The sequence below is a fragment of the Olea europaea genome, unplaced genomic scaffold (genome assembly GCF_002742605.1).
Source record: "Olea europaea var. sylvestris unplaced genomic scaffold, O_europaea_v1 scaffold244, whole genome shotgun sequence".
NCBI classification, from domain to species: Eukaryota; Viridiplantae; Streptophyta; class Magnoliopsida; order Lamiales; family Oleaceae; genus Olea; species Olea europaea.
In genome coordinates this window covers 565,073-581,848 of record NW_019242592.1, presented here as the reverse complement: position 1 = coordinate 581,848, position 16,776 = coordinate 565,073, and the positions used below count along the sequence as shown (strand labels likewise).

Sequence of the window (16,776 nt, the reverse complement as noted above, 5' to 3'; positions counted from 1 at the left end):
ATATGACTCAAAGATTAATTGGGTCATTCGAAGCAACCTAAATTTTTAGTGTTACTCATGGCCCAATCCACTTTCTTCGATGGCCATAATTGAGAGAGATTACTTGTGAGCCTATTTACTTACTTATTGGGCTTCTACTTTGACCCAATAATTAACCTAGCTATACTTACCATACTTGGGCCATTTTTACTTGATAAAATGGGTCTCCTTCTCTCTCTGTGATGAATCCATCCCTACCTCTCTCTGTGTGATTTGGCCGACTGTAATTTCTTCTACCCTTTCTGCCTTATTTTGATTTCTACTTATTGTGGTGTAATATATGAGATATAGTGCACCTTTGGGATCTCCTAAGTGAACTATCTCATTGGCAATCGAAAGTGGAAGCTTGGTTATTGTCTTGGGTCATTGTTATCTGGTTGTGGTGTTAATAGTTGGAAGAAACTAAGCCTGTGCTAGCTTTGGTGCTCATTATACATTCAAAAACTTTATCATCATGTCTGTTGCATTCTCTAAGGTATGCACCTTCTCTAACAACAGCTCTCCTGAAGTAATCAACTCTCTTATCTTGTGAAATCTTATATCAATGTACTTAGTTTTTGCATGATAAATTTGATTCTTCGCTAAGAATATGATGCTCTGACTATCACAGTAAAGCTTCATTCTATCTTGCTTAATCCCAAGTTCCCTGACAATTCCTTTCAACCACAATAATTCCTTGGTTGTCTCAGTTGCCGCCATGTACTATGCTTTAGTTGTAGATAATTCCACAAGTAACTGCACCATTGATCTCCGACATATACGCCTACCTGCGAGTATGAAAATATAACCTGTATGGGAAGGTTCTGTCATCTAGGTCGTCTACATAATTTGTATCTACGTATCCCAAAACTAAAAAATTATCACATTGTCACTCAAACATGATCCCACACTCCATTGTACCTCTCAAGTACCTGAAAATCCACTTTACAGCTCTCCAATGCTCTCTGTCGAGATTAGCCATATACTTGCTTACCACTCTAACTGCATGTGTTAGATTTGGTCTGGTACACACCACTGCATACATCAAACATCCAACTGCGCTGGTATAAGGCACCTTTGACATCTCTGCAATTTTCTCTTCATTCTTTGGGCACTGATTATTATATAATTTGAAGTGATTTGCCAATATTGTAGCCACTGGTTTTGCATCGGACATGCTAAATCTCTTCAACACTTTCTTCAAATAATTTTTCAAAGGCACCCATAATTTTCTAGCCTTCCTATCTCTGTTGATCTCCATGCCAAGATTTTTCTTAGCCCATCCCAAGTATTTCATATCAAATTTACTGCTCAACAAATATTTCAATCTATCTACCTCATTCATGTTCTTAACAGCAATTAGCATGTCGTCCACATACAACATCAAGAAAATATATGAATCATTTTCAAGAACTCTGTAGTAAACACAAAAATTATACTCAAAACGACTGTAGCCAATCTGAATCATATGAGAGTCTAACTTCTTGTACCATTGCTTTGAAAACTGCTTAAACCCGTATAAAGACTTTTTCAATTTATACACAGATTCTCTGTTCCAGGTTTCAAGAACCACTCTGGCTGCTCTATGAAAATATGCTCCTCCAAATCATCATGAAGAAAAGCAGTCTTCACATCCAGCTGCTCTAACTCCAGATCAAAACAGCCACCATTGCCAAAACAATCTTGATGGAAATGTCTGACGACCAGAGGAAAAATTTCATCATAATCTAGTTCATTCCTCTGTGAGTATTCATTTGCTACTAATCGAGCCTTGTATCTTTTTCCTTCCTTTCCTGACATTACTTCTTTCTTTCTGTACACCCACTTATCCCCCATCGATTTCTTCCTCTCCGGAAGCTCCAACAAATTCCAAGTATCATTTTTATACAGTGACTCAATTTTCTCCATCATAGCATCTATCCATTTACCTTTCTCTTGACTACCAATGCCATCCTGAAAAGTTATAGGATTACAATTGCCGGTAATGAGTGCATAAGAAATCGAATCCTCGAATCCATACTTCATTGGTAGTCTGATAGCACGACGTGGTTTGTCTATGGCAATACTATGATACCCTTTCACCTCTGACCCATAACTATCCGCTCCCCGAGCATTAATCTTCGTGTCAACATTGTCCAGCTTTACCTGTACCACTTGGCTCTTGCTACTGCCCTCGTCTGAACTGAGTTTCTCTTTATTTGGAGAAGCTTTAAGTATGAATACTTCATCAAAGACTCCATCCCTACTTATTACTATCTTCCCTGCCTCGGGATCCCAAAACTTGTAACATTTTACACCTTTCACATAGACCAGAAAAATGTATTTTCTTGATTTCGAATCAAGTTTGGATTGCTGATCATTAGATACATGCATATAAGTCTGACACCTAAATATTCTCAATTCAGAATAATCTACTTCAATACCTGTCCAAATCTTTTTATGACATAACATGCCATGTTTACTAATCCTACCCAAAAACTGTTCGAAAGCCTTGCATTCATCATCAAACATATTGCCCATTCAACAATTGTTCTGTTCATCCTCTCCACTGTACCATTTTGTTGCGGTGTCTTACGGACTATATAGTGCCGCTGAATACCATGCTCTTTACAAACTTTTAGAAACTGTGAATCGGTGTACTCTGTACCGTTGTTTGTCTTTAAATACTTAATTCCTCTGCCTGTCTGGTTCTTTACTTCTGCTTTCCACAGTCTGAGCTTAGGAAAGGCTCTAGACTTGTGCTGCCGTTGTCTGTCTTTAAATACTTAATTCCTCTGCCTGTCTGGTTCTTTACTTCTGGTTTACACAGTCTGAGCTTAGGAAAGGCTCCAGACTTTTGCTTCATGGAATATATCCAAACTTTTCTAGAGAAGTCATCGATGAAAGTAATGAAATACTGAGATTCACCTTTTGACAACTCCCTCATCGATCCCCAAACATGAGAATGCATGAAATCAAGAATGCCATCTGTCTTGTGCTTTCCTGTCTTGAACTATACTCTAGACTATTTTCCAAGTACACAGAACTTGTAGAAATCCAACTTGCATGATTTTACCTCTTTTAACAAATTTCTCTTGTGAAGTTCAACCATGCCACGTTCTCATATGTGCCCCAGTTGCATATGTCATAGAAGAGTGTTATCTAATTTAGATTCTGCTATAATAACTCCACTACAATATATTTTGAATGGGATGATGTTATGTGTCATCAGACTCAGATTCCGCTCTGGCATCGGGCTATTTGATTCAGAAAATCTGTGTTCCGTTTTATATGAGCCACATGTACAACAGTACTAGACTGCACTCAATACTTTTTTTTATTGAAAATATGGAACACATGATAATATGTGTGTGTGTGTGTATATATATATATATATATATATACCTATTATTTAATTATCATAGGTTTGCACGTAATCAAATAAATAAATATTTTAAATAACAAAATTGACATTTAGGGTACGCGGCATAGGACACCATAAAAAATCATCTTTTTTTTATTGCATGAGACCATGACAAAGTTAAATATCATCTTTTATGACATACAATAAATGCATGCCATGAAAAGGAAGTAAGTATTTATAGCATGCGAGTGCATACCGTACACGTATGCCATAAAAGGAAGTGAGTATTTTACGACGTCATGCATTTCCCTTTTTTATTATATGCATTGTACGCCCTAAAAAATGTTAGTATAATATTTATGGCATAACTTTATATGAAGTCCACATGCACAACATAAAGAACATTTTATGGCATGCAATACAAGCTGTAGAAAGCAAACTTCATGCAGTGTTGGTCTCTCAACCTCCATCAGCTCCCTATAACTTTGTTGAATATATATATATTCTTGCATAAAAGAAAGAGAAATGATGGCCAAAAATAGGGTGAGGGGATTTATGAAGGGAAAATTCTTGTTTTTAGGTAAGGATTCTTGAACCGTAATTATGTTCAAGCATATGCTACAAATTCTTTCAGATTCTCATAATTTTGAAAAAAGTGACCAAATCAAATGCATTTTATTTTAACGAAGTCAATATGTTCTTATTATATGATAAGGATGACGTCGATTTGGCATACATGTACAAGGAGAAATTGAAGATGTTGACTTGAGAGAACCTCGGTGTTTGCCCTCGGGTGTTGCTGGCAATTTAATGTTTTTGAATGTTTTTGAGAATTTATTTATTATGTTTAGCAATAGGGCTATTTCAATCGTTGCATCTCATCCAAATTTTACTATATAGAGTGTGGCGATTCTAATATTCTAATGAACGATTCATGAATCTGGATGACGAATCAAAAAATTTCTATTAAGTGAACATTGATCCAATTTTTTAATTTTTTTAGATTCCTTGGAATTTGGTTATCGTGTTATCAATACATCGGATATGTTATTTTTGTATGTATGTTTAGAAAACATTTGCCTAAATTTTTATTTTTGTAAAATAGAAGGATACGCAAAAGTACCAATTCTTCGCATGGGCTCGACGTGTTCTTCTATGGTCTGAATTTTTCAAGTTTTAAATTGAGAGATACTCTCATATTTGGTATATGCATAATGGCTTTCATTTTCTTTCTATATATGTCATTAGTAAGTGAATTTCATTTTCTACGTATAAATATTTTAACAATTTTGCATTGTGATTCAGATTCTCATTCATTTCTCTTCATTAATTTGTCATAACCTAGCAATAACATTAATTCGCAATTATACTACATTTAATTATTATCTTTACAATGTGAGACAGTATGCTGTTTTAAGCCTATATAATTCAACTATCATCTGTTAATTCCTCACTGAAAGCCCTAAAGTCCAGAAGCACACCTCTACACTTTCCTGCAAAACCATAAAGCTTTGTAAAAATAATTATCAATGGATAAAATCGTAGAAAATAAATCGGCCTACAGGGATAAGGGCATTCCTCAAGAGATTGTGTTTAAAATACTTTCCCGACTACCTGTTAAATCATTGCTCCAATGCAAGTCAGTTAATAAGGTCTGGCATGCTTTGATTTCGAGTCCTGAATTTATCAAGGAGCATCTCAATCGAGCTAGTAACGTAGACAACTTCATCTTCCACAGATTCATGTACATCAAAGTTCGTCCCTCTTCCCGACAAGTCCTCTCCCAATCCTTCGATTTCAGCACTTTTAACAAAGTCCCTGCCAGTCTTCCTCTCAACAATCAGTTCGTGAACGCCGAGGTAGTAGCTTATTGTAATGGACTTGTGCTTCTGTACATGAATCACGAGAGACATCTCTTGTGGAACCCTTCAACTCGAAACTACAAAGAAATTTCAGGTCTGCACAAGAACATACAGAATATACAATCTTATACTAGACTGTATGGGATTGCTCATGATGCATCCATCGATGAATATACAGTGATAAGTGCAGCTAGGGTTGCGCATTTGCAGAATCAAGAAACCATAGTCACAGTTTATAACTGTAGGACTAATTGTTGCAACTATATCACTGGATTTCCTTACTGGATTTTCAAGAATCAACAAGGGGCTGTTGTGAATGGAGCTCCACACTGGTTAGTAACTCATGGTCATGGAGATGGAGAAGGTTGCGCAATTATATACTTCGATTTATCCGAGGAAACATTCAAGGAAGTGGCAAAACCTGATTGGGCTGAAAATGGTTCTGAATTGGATTTGAGGGCTTTCAAAGGACTTTTATGTTTGGTTCATTATAAACGAGGCTATGCGGACATTTGGGTTATGGAAGAATACGGAGAACAAGGATCTTGGAATAAGTTATACAAGTATGTTCGTTCCTTGAAAGCGTTGGATGTGAGGCCACTAGGTTTGACACACAACAATGCAGTTGTGATGGAGATGGAGATGGAAAAATCTAGGGCTGCTATTTACAATCCTGTAACCCATCAATTTTACAACACGAATGCTTATTCATGTTACAATAATGGTTTTAATGCTGTCACATATGTGGAGAGCTTAGTTTCACCCAATTCAGGGAAGGAAAATATGTGAATATCTATAACCATTGAAAGGGAAAAAAGGTGGGACTTCTAAGGGTGCTGCAGGAGATTTTACTACTGTATTTTGAAGAGACTAGTGGGGCATGCTAGTTGGTTAATGTTAAAAATAAATGCATTTTATTTGAGAGAAATTCATGTGTAAATATAGAAGACATTTATAAGTTGGTTAAAATTGCCTTATATGTATTTTGTTTTTACATTTTTGGTTATTCGTACAAACAGTTAGTATTGATTTGAATTTACTCCTTTTTCATTAAATATAAAAATCAATATAGATGGTCAAAAGATTCCATTACTCGCAAGTTGAAAATGGTAGCTAAAAGAAGAACAGTTATACAGCTAAACTACAGATAATGTTTCGTTGAATAACTGTACATCGAGTAAGTGGTAGTTTAAAGTTCATTTACAAAATCCAGCAGGTACTTTCTGCTACATCTTGCACTTAAAAATGGAATGCGACAAAAGTAACAAAAACGATTTCTAACATGCATCATTGCTCCAATGATGCAAAATTTCCAACATTGGAAATTTTCATTGCTGGAATAATCTAGTGCAATGCCTTTGCCTTTGCCATTGCCATCATCATCTCTCTCATCATCTTTGTTTTTCAAATTTGAAGGACTGGAATATAAGAACGAAATCATTTTGGCTGACTATACATTAGGATCGTGGTACATCAATTGCAGTGATTCAGCAAATGGAGTTAGAGATGTGCTTCCATTGACATTTAAATACATATGTAGTTTTTCTTGTTCTTGAAGAGTTCCCTACAACGAATACCATGTTGTACTTGTATTCTTCACTACTTTTCTGTTTTACAGCTTTCATTCCTCTACTCAATCTCAAATTGAGAAGTCAATCTAGTAAACATGTTTAACAAACAATAGAATCCATTTCGATTATTTATAATAATCTCATCTCTATACTCTATCAAGGCAATTAAATCTTGTAAAAGCATGAATCTTTTGTCCCATAAACTTAATTTCATAACACAAAATTCTATATGTTCTAGGCAAGAATTATATTAATTTTATGAAATGTAGAACTCCTACATGGTTGGTGGATTAAATAGTTTTAAGTGAGATTTTCACAAACTCTTCCAATCAATCAGTGACCACTCAACGAATGATTAATAGGACTAAATATTAATATCACCAATTCTAGCATTTATGATAATTGATGAACTAACAGATATTAGCATGAACATGTACATTTATCCAATCGCGCATATAAATAATATCACAATTATAAAGGTCCTCAACCTCATCATAATCTTTGTTGCAACACAGTTCCAACAAATGGAAAGTGATATCAGAATGCTCGTATTCTGCTTATCAATCAAAATATGTTCCAAAAGCATAGTATCATACAATCCTTCTAAACGTTTCACATCTTCTATTAGGTTATGTTAAAAATTCATTTTGTTCGTTATGCACACTCCTCGACACATTTTATGCCCGTAGTTTATTAGTTTTTTCTCTTGACATGCTACATATGTATATGAAATTAGCCACATTCGACTAAGCATGAAAAATCGGAACACGTCTTAATGGGTCACTAAACCACACCATAACCAACACAACTCAATAAAGTGGCGACATTGAATTATTTAAATGCAGAACAATCTTGAAACTAAATAATATTTTTTCTTGCATGTATATAATTTAAAAAAATTGTCGGAAAAGGAACGAGTTTAAAATATTTCAAAGTATTTCTTAACCTATAAGACTTGATAAGCAATGTACTGAAGTATTTATAATTACTCTCACTATGTAACAAACCTTTAAAAAAAAAAAAAAAATTTTTTCTAGATTTTATAAAAATTAAGAACTTAATCGAGTAAAAAATAATTTTCATTTTTTTTTAATAATTAGAGGTGCTGATATGTACAATTTTCCTTCTATTTTCTTCCTAATTTAGATGTTCTGAGTTCGTCTATGTGATCTAAACTCAGAAATTGCATACTTATAACAATGTTTAGGACAATAACATGATGGAAAGACAATGAGGGGAAGAAAAACTCTTTCTTCATCTTTTCTATTTTTCACAATGTTCTAAAAAACTAGCCTAGGCCCCCCGCCCCCCAAACTTGAAGCGAGGCGGTCAAAACACTTCACTTCACGCTTAGACCATTTTTTTTTTTTCCAGTTCTTAAAGGTTGAATTTTTTCTTCCTCTCTTTCATCTTCCATAGACGCGCTTTGTTTGTTTGTCTTTTTTTTTTTCCATTTTTTTAAAAGTCTTTTATTCGACTTTAGCTTATTAGTTTTTTATTTAAAAAAAAAGACTTTCATTTTACTTTAATTTCAAGTTTTGAAAAGATTTTATTGTACAAAAGTTTAAAAAGACTTTATCCAAATAGTCAAATAAGTTTTAGGTTATGGTGTTGTCTACGTAATGTAATTATGATCTTGAAACTTGTTATTTTGCAGCAAATTCAAAAGCATATATGAAGTTCCTATAAAGTATAAATCTATTAAGTATGACTTGTATAGTTGAAAAATGAAACTATGAAAAATATTTTAATTTTTGCATTTTGAAAATTTGAAAATTGTATAATTGACTAATGGTAGGAATTATTAAATAAATATAGTATTTTATTATTCTAAATGTTTGATATGTATTATTTTAATTATTAAATGATTTTTAAAATGTTTAAAAATTTAAAATAATATTTAAAATAAGAAAATACTTTTTTTACGCCTAAACCACGTCTAGGCTCGATTAAGCATGTAAAGCTTTACGTAAAGCTTAAAGCTTTACCCCCACACCTAGCCACGCTTTACAATTTTTAGAAAACTAATTTTTCAAAAATTTTCCCGAAATTCATCAAACTTGACCTTAACTTCAAAACCCTTTTAACATCTTTATTTTAAGTTCAAATTTAGAGTTATTATACCGTTGAAGACCTTATGGAAAGACCTTTTTACCCATACCAATCTTTCTGTCCGAAAATCAATGAGAAGGAAGCTTTCATTTTTTGAAGCTTCTACAAACTCTACTAGGTTTCAATTTTCTCCCGAAAACTAAAATTGATAAAGTCTTGCAAATGAATACTACTGCATCTCATACACATAGTTCAAAATTTTTATTAATTTTAGATATCTATATCAAAAGATGTCATTAATGTCACATAAGGTTGCATGCATACTTGAAATACAATATTTACAACATACTTGAATCATGCAAAGGCATACGTGACATAAAATATTGCAAGGAAATCAACCTTATAACTTAGATACCAATGAAAGATTTAGCATCATGCCTGAACATAAATTTTGGTTAAATGTTTTTAGTAAAAAATGAGGAATTTTTGGATCTTCATAATAGAATCACCTTGTCATTTCATGCCCAAAATAGGCATTTTGTTGCGCTACAATAATTCCAATTTCAATCCCAATGAATAAGATCTTATCCACAGTCTAAATGCAAATATTTGTGATTTTTCTTGCTAAAATTATGATTTAGGATCTTTCCAATTTTGATAGTATTTTCCCACACAATTTTCACCTATTTTCACCATCTTTGTGTCATGTTGTGGACGACAAGTTAATGAAAGTTGAGGGGAGTTGATGTGGGTACTCGAGGAAAGTTATAAGTTTGAATTTTAACTTTAGACCACTACATTCGATCCACTTTAATGTTTTGCGAGTGGGGTCTGGTCATACTACATGGACGATCCATGACCCATTTTTCCAACAATCTTTTTCATTCACAAATCAGACAATTTTTTTTATAAAAAATTAATTTAAATATATATTTATTGTGTGTTTTATTTTGTCTCCAATTCTCTTGGCTATAATAATGTATATCTGTTTTTAAATTTTTGAAATTCAAATTACACAAAACGAAATTCTTACCATTCCATCATTATTTGAAGCGAGAGAAATATTTTTTTCCTTGTTCAACATTTTTATAAGAGGTCACATGCATAAGTTGTAGAAGTCAAAATTGTTGTATTTCTAGGGTGTTTGACACCCATTTTTATGGAAAAAATGAAATTTAGAATAGTAGATTAATGAAAAATGTGTGGATGAAAAATAAGGGAATTTTTTTTAATTTACATGTAATATTATTTTAATGAAAAATATGTAATTAAAAAGAAAAGAGAAAAAATGTATTTTGATAAAAATGAGAGTCAAACGGGGTATTCATTTTTACATTACACATATTATATAATCACAATTTTTTATGTCACATGAATACAGTTACATTAATGCGTATGTCACAATTCCTCATGTCACATATCTAACAAAGTTTTGCTAACAATGTAAATATTACAATAATTTCATTATTTAAAATCAATGGTCAAATATTAACTTTATGTACGCTCTTAATAAAACTTGGTGGACATCCGTGGGCAAATTGGCCTAGCAAGCTAACTAGTCCGTGCTTGTTTGGAACGAGCCGAGCACCAACGAACTTGCTTGGAAATTTTTGGGTTTGGCTCGCTTCATGATTTTTTAAAATCAATATTTTATATATAAGATCTTTTTTGGAAAAAAAAAAACTCAAATTTAAATTCTGGTAGCAAAATAATTGCCGGATATGATTTGATGACACTTGTAAATTAGCTGTGAAAGCGAACCACCTAACACATAGACGGTTGCATTTGCAGCACCTATGGTGAGCCATTTTAGGGCTCGCGGTCGATGATCATCTTGTACAGAATATTTTGGATTCGTCTTGACCTATAACTCACTTTCAAATGAATCGAATCGTCCATACTTGCATTCAAGGTGAAGGGTTCATCCCAAGTCTCATTCCTAATGTCTTGGTTCACTATATGAGCAGTGCTACCCTTACAGAACCAGCAAAATCAGGGTGCTGTCAGACAACACACATACTTGGGGCCTACATAATTTTTTTTTAATATAGGTGGGGCCCCTGCACAATTAGGGGCCCTATAAGTGATCTGCGAGAAAAGCTCTGTACATTGAACATTGCTCTTACTATATCTCCAAATGACTCTTGTAAGACCTCACTTTCCTAAAATGCAAAAAATTTTATTATAATATCACAACACGCTTTGATGCCAAACTGTGCCAGCAACACAGCCACATGCAAATGGAAAATCTTGCTCCGCTTGCCTTTCATCAATTATTATTGGATTTTAATTTCATTCCTTATTCATTACATTTTTTTTTTTTTTGTGTTCACTAATTAGGGTCCCATTTTTCTCAATCAAACTTTTGTAACGAAACATTGATTAGACATCTGATTAACATGATACTAATGATTAAACTAGCTTGCATGATACAACTTTAAATATTATAATTATATTGAGATAACATTAAAAAAAAGAAAAAGTCATGAGTTTTAATTAATGTTGACAGCTCCAAATCAATTTATTAACGTTTGTGGACATGGGAATCGCTTTGAGAGTGACAGTCATTACAAGCAATAGGACTACTTCTCCAAAAAGTTGGTGCAAAAGTGATTAATATAAATAAATAAGTAAATAAAAAGTAGTGGCATGCATAGCACTTAATTAGTGGTGATGCTTATGCAACTTGGACATTTATTGAAGTAGGCTTTGTTGACATTGTTTTCTGGTTGGTTAGGTGTCCCATATTTTACATATATAAGGTTAGTTAATTCGGTCCGTCTCGTAGTGCGGTAAGATATTGTAAAGATAATTTCAGGATTAAGGTTAATAGATAAAGGTGTGTTTGAGTCTCATTATTTGGCATTATAATGAGATGAATAGTATCTTTTTTGAAAAATATGTGCTTGAAAATTTTTTGATTTACGTATAATATTATTTTATTGAATATTGTGTGATTAAAAGTAGGAGTGAGAAAAATTTAATTTAATATAATGAGAAATAATGGGGCTCAGACCGGGGCTAAATAATTTGTTGTAGTCCTATTCAGCCCTTGTTTGATTCCCATTACCTGAAAATGAAAATGGGGGGAATAATATTTTTTAGAAAAATGAGTGGTTAAAAAAGAAGGAAATTTTTTTGATTTACGTATAATATTATTTTATGGAAAATTGTGTGATTGAAAATAGGAGAGAGAAAAATGTAATGTAATTTAATTTAATGTGGATCAAACAGGGGCTTAAAGTTAGTAAGATTATTTGTGCTGTAAATTGGACATAGACGCGTTACCAAATCACTTAAATTTTTTCCGCAATTAAACTACTTGTACAAAGTCGTTTGATAAAAATGGTTGACAAAGTGTGTTGACCTCCAAAAATGGCTCCTCCACGTGGCCAACTTATAGCTACTCCATGTATTCCTTCCTGCGAAATGAACAAACGGTTAGGCGCACACGGTCGGAACCGACGGGGGTGGTGGCGACCGTATACACATAGCCTTATGGAGACGTCAAATCAATTTAAGCCTTAGGTGCAGGACAAATCTTAAATTGGCGGCGGATCTTCTAACCGGGTTCCACTTGATCTCGACCTCGGAGGTGAGATGTTTCGGCAGATCAGTAGTAGGAATCGATATATCACTTCGGAGAAGTTTCGGGAGGGTCGTTTTCAGGTCGGAGTAAATGGTGCTGCGTAGGGTCTACTTGATCTCGGCCTCGGTGGTGAGATGGCACTTCGGTATCGAGCCCTGAATAATCGATGCGTAACAGTGGTCCCCCAAATCCGGGATTGAATATTTACATTATGCGTGGATTTGTTTTCCTGATCGGGCCGCTAGTCATGGGACCTTTTTGGAGGTCGATTCGTCGTAGCAGCCGAGGTTAGGATAATAGGCAGATGCGGGGCATTCGATGATCAGGCGCGTCCCAGCTTTGTGAAGTTGGAGGAAGAGCTCATCTGCTGTCGATGCGCTGACAGAACAGGTCGACACGTGGGGATAGCTGAAACTTTGTAAAGCATGGGAGGAAACGCGGCGTCCGAGGCGATGACGCAATGGGGCGTTCGCGTCAGGTGCGTCCAAGCTTTGTAAAGTTGGAGGAGGAACTCATCTTGTACCGCTGCGTTGACGAAAAAAGGTCGACGCGTGGGGAGATGGCTGAAACTTTGTAAAGCATGGGAGGAAACGCAGCGTCCGAGGCGATGACCCAATGGGGCTATCGCGTCAAGTGCGTTCAAGCTTTGTAAAGTTGGAGGAGGAGCTCATCTCGCACCGATGCGTTGACAGAAAAAGGTCGACGCGTGGGGAGATGGCTGAAACTTTGTAAAGCATGGGAGGAAACGCAGCGTCCGAGGCGATGACCCAATGGGGCTATCGCGTCAGGTGCGTTCAAGCTTTGTAAAGTTGGAGGAGGAGCTAATCTGAGGCGACCCAAACGTCCAATGATTTGACAACTGTTGCGTGTTTCCAAGGTGACAGTTGGGTGCCATGCTCATTCTCCTAAAATGCTGCTGCGGCTAGTAATTATTATTGACGGCTGGTTGTAATCGAGGTGACGCGTTCAATTTAACGTGAAGGTCACAGCGACATCTTGGGCGTAGATCAAATCTAGCGTTTCATTTCAACGGCCCGGATTGAGGATGCGACGAACGGCTTAGATTAATCGCATTTGAATTCAACGGTGGAGATTGGACTTGTTTTTCCTATAAAAGGAGGACTCTGGGGTTTTCTCAGACTTTCTACCTTTGCAAGACTAAAATCACAATTTGCTCTCAAATTTCCGGTGATTTCCGGCATTTTGCAAGTAGCTCCGGTGAGAAAGAACGATACTTTCGGCGATCCTACACCATTTCCGGCTAGGAAAAACTTCCAAACCCGTAAGTTTCAGCACCCATTTGGGCTTTAAAAAATTTCTTAACGAATGGCCTCGGAAGGGAGTTCTGGTTTGGGAAGGGGCTTAGAAATAGTGAGGGTGGATGAGCCCATTGAGGCGACCTCCCCAAAAATAGCTGGGGCAATAATGGGAGGGGGGAGAACATATGGAAATGACCAGATAGCCCCCCAGATACTTCTGTGCATTGGGGGGCGTCGGACTACCCATCAAAATTAAGGGAGGCCGACCTGGGTAGACTTAAGACAGAATATAGGATCCCAGACAGTGTAGACTTGATCCTCCCCCGACCGGAAGAGAGAGCCTGTTACTCAAGGCCGGGCTGCGTGGCCATTAGTGAGGCGATCCTTAGGGCCGGACTTAGGCTGCCTATCCACCCATTCTTTAGGTTGGTGCTTAGGTCATATGGGCTAGCCCCGACACATCTCAATCCAAACTCCTGGAGCCAGATGGTGGGCTCCTGGATGTTGTGGAAAGAGGTGTCATTAGGGGTGAAGATGCCCCTTTCCGTTTTCCAGACCCTCTATATACCCAAGGTTACTGCCGGGGGGGATAAGACTCGGGGTTGGTACTACCTTACGTCATGGGGTTCCCACACTCCATTCGTGATCGATCTGCCGAGCTCCATCAAGGAATGGAAGAGCTCATAGTGCTGGGCAGCGGGGCGATGGGACACAATGGAGGGGGACCCCCTGGCGCCTCTTACAGTCCCGACGAAGTTTTCAACACTTAGTGAGTATAGTAGTTGCTCCTTTTATTTTCTCTTCGGTTCGGCTTGTGTCTAATGGTTATGTTTCCTTTCGTAGGTTCTCTTCCTCGGTGCGAGCTATCAACAGAGGACTTCGACACTATCTGTGTCATTTATCAGCTGCCTCAGAAGAAGAGGTCCTACCACAGGCTAATCCGGAAGAACATCCATTTCATCACTCACGACTTAATGGCATCTCAAGGTAATAGGACCGAAGCCCATACTTTTTTTATCCCGAACTCCCTAGACTTGTACTAATTCCTTATTTGTTCCTTTGCAGATAACTTTAACAAGAAGTTGCCAGTACGCCTCGACTTCAAGACCATCCGGAAAATGATGGCTGAGGTGCGGGCACTGAAGGCGTCCTCCTCTTCGTATAAGAAGCAAATGGAGGAGTTGGTGGAGGCCAGTAAGAGGCTCCAGCCTCCGACGGAGGAGGAGGTTCGGAAGGACCCGGAGGCTGACCTCCAAAGAAAGGGCAAGAAGAGTGCCGCCCCTCCCAGACGCCCAACTGTGGTGAGACCACCCCCAGTTTTGAGGCAGACAACTATTCCCACGGGGGTGGCCTTCTCGGAGAGAAGCCCCACTCCAACAGAGCCTGTTGCTGCCCCGGACACAGCACCCCTTGCTGCCGTACCTATTGAACAAGCTCCGGGGCAGCAAAGGAGAAAAAGGGCCCGCTCCACCAAAGAGGTTGATTTCCTGGGCACCAATCAAGAGGAGCTTGTAAGGGAGATGTTGGAGGCTCTTTCTCCAGAGACAGCTGCGGTGGCGGTGGTCCACAGCAAATATTGGACCGAAGAGTAAAGGGACCACACCGCCTCCTGCACGGCCGAAGATTTGGTGGCGACGAACAGCACCTGCGTGGCCCGGGCACTAAGCACTAGCATCCAGCTCGAGGGCTTGGTGAAGGATCTAAACTCCAAGAGGGAGGACCTCGCCAAGCACCTCGAGAAGGCGATGCATTATGGGGATGCTGTGCGAGCGGCCCAGGCCAAAGCCACCAAGGCAGAGGAGGGAAAGAAAGCTGCTGAGGTCTAGCTTACTATTGCGCAAGCAGAGGTGGAGCGATTGAAGAAAGAGCTCTACGAGGTGGAGTGCCAAGTGGCTGCTGTGACTTGGCGACTTGACCACGCTGACGAGCACCACAAGCTCGCCACCGATGCTCTGGAGGCCTCTAACAGAGAAAAGGCAGAGCTGAAGCAGCAGACGGAGGCCCAGTCAGAGGAGATCGCCTCTTTGAAGGAGGAATTGAAGTCTGTGGGGGAGGTGGTAGTCCAAAATTTTATTGACCACTTCGAAGACCATCCCCTTTACGATGACTTTGCCATCTTCTGGGCCTCGTGGAGTGCCCAAAGCCTACTGGGTCGACTGAAGGAGGTGCATCCTACTCTGGACATCTCTCAACTGGAGGCAGAGTTTGGGGGACCAACTGGAGGTCGGCCTGATAAAGTTACTGAGGAGGCTCCAGAGGCCCAGGAGACGGCCAGTGCTAAAATTCCTCCCACAGACTAGGGTTTCCTTCTTATCTTGTAATGGCTTCGGCCCCCAATGTACTTTATTTTTGTGAAATGGAATGAAAATTTTTTGTTAAGTCTTTTGGCTTCTGCTTCTTTGTATTCCTTTTGTTTTATACTTGTATGAATGACAAACATTAGACTAATTGCCTCGCGACAACGATCTGTTAACAATTGTGAACCGGTCGAGGTGTTTCTTCAGAGACTCGAAGGTTTCTTGGCACTTCGAAGTCCATTGGAATTTCTTTCCTTGCTTCAATACATTGAAGAAAGGTAAGCTTTTATCAGTGGCTCTGGAGATGAAGTGGCTGAGTGCGGCTATCCGGCCATTGAGACTTTGGACCTCCTTCGATTTCTGAGGTGACCTCATTTCTAGTAAGGCCGCTACCTTTGCCGAATTTGCCTCAATTCCTCTCTGATTTACAATGTATCCCAAGAACTGGCCTGATGCCACTCCGAAAGTGCACTTGAGGGGGTTCACCTTCATGTTATACTTTCTAAGTATCTGGAAGGTTTGGTCAATGTGACTCACGTGTTCGGCCGCCTGGAGGCTTTTGACCAACATGTCGTCCACGTAGACCTCCATGGTTTTGCCAATGAGTTTGGCAAACATCATGTTGACTAACCTCTGGTATGTGGCCCCGGCATTTTTCAATCCGAAGGGCATAACTTTGTAGCAATACAGCCCCCTGTCCGTAATGAATGATGTAGCTTCCTCGTCAGGTCGGAACATGGGTATCTGGTTGTACCCTGAGTACGCATCCATGAAACTCAGTAGTT

General features: G+C 37.9%; 1 protein-coding gene across 1 annotated transcript; it reads left to right on the top strand.

Moving 5' to 3' along the window:
- The first annotated feature begins 4,890 nt into the window (after positions 1 to 4,890).
- Positions 4,891 to 6,012, top strand: LOC111382137 (F-box/kelch-repeat protein At3g23880-like). Its single transcript, XM_023006013.1, has one exon. It carries the CDS (start codon positions 4,891 to 4,893, stop codon positions 6,010 to 6,012), a length of 1,122 nt encoding a protein of 373 aa, XP_022861781.1.
- Positions 6,013 to 16,776: the final 10,764 nt, after the last annotated feature.